The 3,739-nt window shown below is 48.1% G+C and overlaps 1 protein-coding gene across 1 annotated transcript; it reads right to left on the bottom strand.

Moving 5' to 3' along the window:
* Positions 1–776: 776 nt before the first annotated feature.
* LOC125507560 (expansin-like A1) lies at positions 777–1,965 on the bottom strand. The gene is made up of 3 exons (XM_048672102.1): positions 1,794–1,965; positions 1,433–1,727; positions 777–1,339 (listed from the first exon to the last, which is right to left on the bottom strand). Exons 1-3 carry the CDS (start codon positions 1,963–1,965, stop codon positions 955–957), a joined length of 852 nt encoding a protein of 283 aa, XP_048528059.1. The 3' UTR covers positions 777–954.
* Between the last annotated feature and the right edge of the window lie 1,774 nt (positions 1,966–3,739).

Below are 3,739 nucleotides of genomic sequence, written 5' to 3'. Positions count from 1 at the left end.
TATGATAATGAGGATCCAAAAAAAATTGAGAAGGAAGAGGAACATGTACTGAATTTCAAGGGTTCGATAATGGGCCAGAGAGTAATTCCCCGTGATAGGATCACTGACGCACGACTTGTACACGGACTACTTCACATTGGACCCAACATATCATGAAGGTTTCTTTCGACGTCGTTTTCGGATGAGCAATCTTTGTTCTTGCGCATAATGACTGTCGTGGAGAAGGCTAATGACAACTTTTAAGCTGAGAATAGATGCATCGACAACATCGACATCAACATGCGGACATGCAACTTCTCGATGATCGATCTTGTGGAGTATATATGGATCCATGTTGAAAATCACTGAACTACACTTTTTATGTTTCAATTATGCACTATGAACAATTTTTATGCTTGGATTATATTTGGACTATTTATTTTTATGTAAGAATAATTCGTAGTCGTGTGCGCTACTCATTGTTTGTGTGTGATGCTCAGTGTGCATGTGTTTGCATGGATATGAGTTTCAAAGGTAAGGTTACAAATGCGAACATTTGAGGACCGGGCTGACGCTTTCCGTAGTCGTGTCCGCGGTTTGCTCAGTCCGGTCGTAGATGTTGTTAATGGCGCACCGAGTCACCAACTGTGCTCAGCTCAGCTCATACGTGTCTCAAGTGTGCTTATGCTCATTACAGTATGGCATTTTTAGGTTGTGTGTTTAGCTCGTTCGGTGAATCCTGGAAGACCAACGACTAGTTTCGTCCGTCGTCCAACAAATTTCATTCGTATTATCACTTCATTTGCATAAACAACCACCAATTTCATTTGTAGTATTTTGTTCGAGCCTAGCCGTCATCTACTCATTATCACTTCACTTCATTGTTCCTACATATCTTTATTTGTAGTATTTTGTACGTGGTACTTTGCAGGAGCCCCCTGGCAGATCGGCGTGGTTTGCTTGCCTCGTCAGGCGTCACTTCCACTCCTGCGTGTCGCAGGGGAGGCAGGCTTCTTGGGCGATGGCGGTGATCTGGACGCCGGTGTCGTAGACCTCGCCGGCGTGCCACTGGCTCGGCAGGACTTCATGTTCGGCATAGACCCATGCCCCGTCGAACCCGCTGGTCACCACCGCCCTCAGCTGCAGTGGCCCCGGTGGCGCCTCGCTCGTGCTCCACGCCGGCCCGTGGTCTCGTGTCAGGGACGTCCAGCTCGACGACGAACCGACCTGCGCGACGTCGACCTCGACGATGTCGGTCTGGCCGCCCTGGTAGAGGATCGTGATGGCGAGCTCGCTGGGCGCGCGGCTCCGCTCATCCACCCGCAGCGAGAGGTTCTTGCCCTCGTACACGCACGGCACCCTGCACATTCGCGGCAGCGTTGACAATCTTGAGTTTAGCTCTTTCCAATCTCCGTGCTTCGAGACAAATAAATGAGAGGGGGCTTTGGATTACCTCTTGTACTCGACGTCGACGGCGCCGAGCTTGGCGAGCCGCCCAGCCATGCCGGGGCGGGCCATGGCAGCGAACGCCGGGCTGCTCAGCACGAGGTCGGTGTCGTTCGTCTTCGTCCTGGCGCGGTCGGTGACGACGACCTTCACGCCGGCGGTAGCGCAGAGCTCCTCGTCGTTGCACCGCACCTGGAAGCACGCGCCGCAGCCGACGCCTTGTCTGTACAGGGCCGGGCCGGCCCCGGCGAGCAGGTCGCCGTTGAGGGACGCGGCCGCCGCGCCGTACCCGCAGGAACCGGCTGCAAGACACCACAATCGAACAATCAGAATCATGCATGGGCCATGTATAGGTAGAAAGTAGAAACAGAGCATATGTATGCAGGTGTATGGATGGTACCGGCGAGGTTGAGAGACGAGGCGTAGTAGGCGGCTCTGGTGCGGTGCACGCAGCGGTCGCAGGCGGAGGTGAGCGGGCGGGAGGGTGCAGAGGAAGAGGAGGAGCGGCAGCAGAAGGATGGAGCAGCGAGAGACGGCCATCGTTGTTTCTTTTCTTTTCTTTTGTTGCGGGTGGTGGATCCTTGTGCGGTTGTGCCTGACGAGTGCTTATATATACCACCACCACGACCTGCTCACACTCAGGGTCTACAGCTACAACATCGGTGATCTTGTTAACTGACTTAATCGTGATCCGTTACTTACCTTCAGGGTTCAGGCTCAACAGTATAATTAGGTCAGCTTAGAGAGCTCGAGAGATTATTATGGGAACATATCTACACAAACGAAACAAAAGATTTTTTAAAAAAATATTTTTGAGAAAAGGCCTACATATTTTAAGCATCATATGTCTATACAAACACATCCATACAAGAAAAATGAAATTACATTCAAATCCTTGAGTGCGTCGGAGTCTTCTTTCTTCTATATCCACCGGCAGTGTGCCGGAGCATAGCTCAATGTCGCCTCTGGGCCTCCGTCTCAGCAGAGTAAACTTTTTGAAACCCAAAAACTTGTAGAAGCGGTGGCCCGGAAGTCGTCGAAGCAAACGAGCAAACGCCGACGACTACGATCTGCAAAGCATCGCCACCTCGAAGAAGAAAACACCAATAAGAGCCTGTAGAAACTCTGAGGACCACAAAAGGTGGCCGAATCCAGATGGATCCATCAAAACCTAAACTGAACAAATCTTGGTACTCAAAAAATACGTTCCACACGCCCTCTGTCGAGGAGAAGCACACAAAGGGACGGGAAAAAAAGGGCAGATATCTTACACTCTTAAAAAGTTGATCACAATTCTCTTAACATGCAAAGTATCCACCTCAACATCCCCACTAAGCCATGCATTTAAATCTTCTCTTCCATTAAGCCATGCAAAATCTATCACATAAACGAACTTATAGATTATAATTATTTTTCTATTAGTCTATGCATGCAATGTTGCCACATCATACATGATGTAAGTCCTTCACATTTTTTGTTCTAAATTATATTTTAACAGTAATTCAAAAGATTTTATTCCATTTTAGACACTTTTTTATTGATTTTGAAGCTTATATTTGTTTACATTAGATTTAGTTTTTTTTAGCAAATATTTACATATTTTAAAAAAAGTTACTGCAGCAATGCGCGGGGCATCATCTATTTATTCCTAGACTAGAACAACACCACCACTTTGCCGTACCAGCCAAACTCGAAAGCTTTCTAAAGAAAACCTGAAAAGAAAAATACCCATGTCGTTTGCACGCACAGATGCCTCGGGAAGCCGGGTAAGACAATCTGGGTTATTGGCAGAATTAGCACCGCACCGATCGATCGCACTACGTCAATTCGATTTATCACTTGATGCTGCACGCAAGGTATTGGGCGCTTAATTTAGCATGCATGCACCTAATCTTTCAGGCCGCTGCAAAATTGCTCAGAACTTTCGAGTCAGTAAAGCGTCCTCCTGTTGCTTTCGTTACGCATTAATTAATCTTTGCGATTTCCTGAAAAGGCACAGTTTGGAGTGAACACGCGTAGATCAAGATGAAAATGGTCTGATTTGCATCCACCCAATTAAAATTAGGCCCAATGAACTACTCAAGCTATTCCAACATTTATGCGATTAGCGTGTGGATGCAGACATACTACATGGAGTTCAAGGACGTGCAGTTTTGCTCGTTTGCGTCACCCCTGTGCCTGAAATTTGTCCACTGTTTTCCTAAAATGGATAATTTACGCGGTGCAACGGCGCCGCCCCTGTTTGGTGGCGGCGGACAGACATACAATGCACTCCCGAGAGAATCTTGGCTGGCATTCACCGCCAGCACCACAT

Source organism: Triticum urartu, chromosome 5, assembly GCF_003073215.2.
Source record: "Triticum urartu cultivar G1812 chromosome 5, Tu2.1, whole genome shotgun sequence".
In the NCBI taxonomy this organism is placed as follows: domain Eukaryota; kingdom Viridiplantae; phylum Streptophyta; class Magnoliopsida; order Poales; family Poaceae; genus Triticum; species Triticum urartu.
This window is presented reverse-complemented; position numbering and strand designations above follow the sequence as displayed.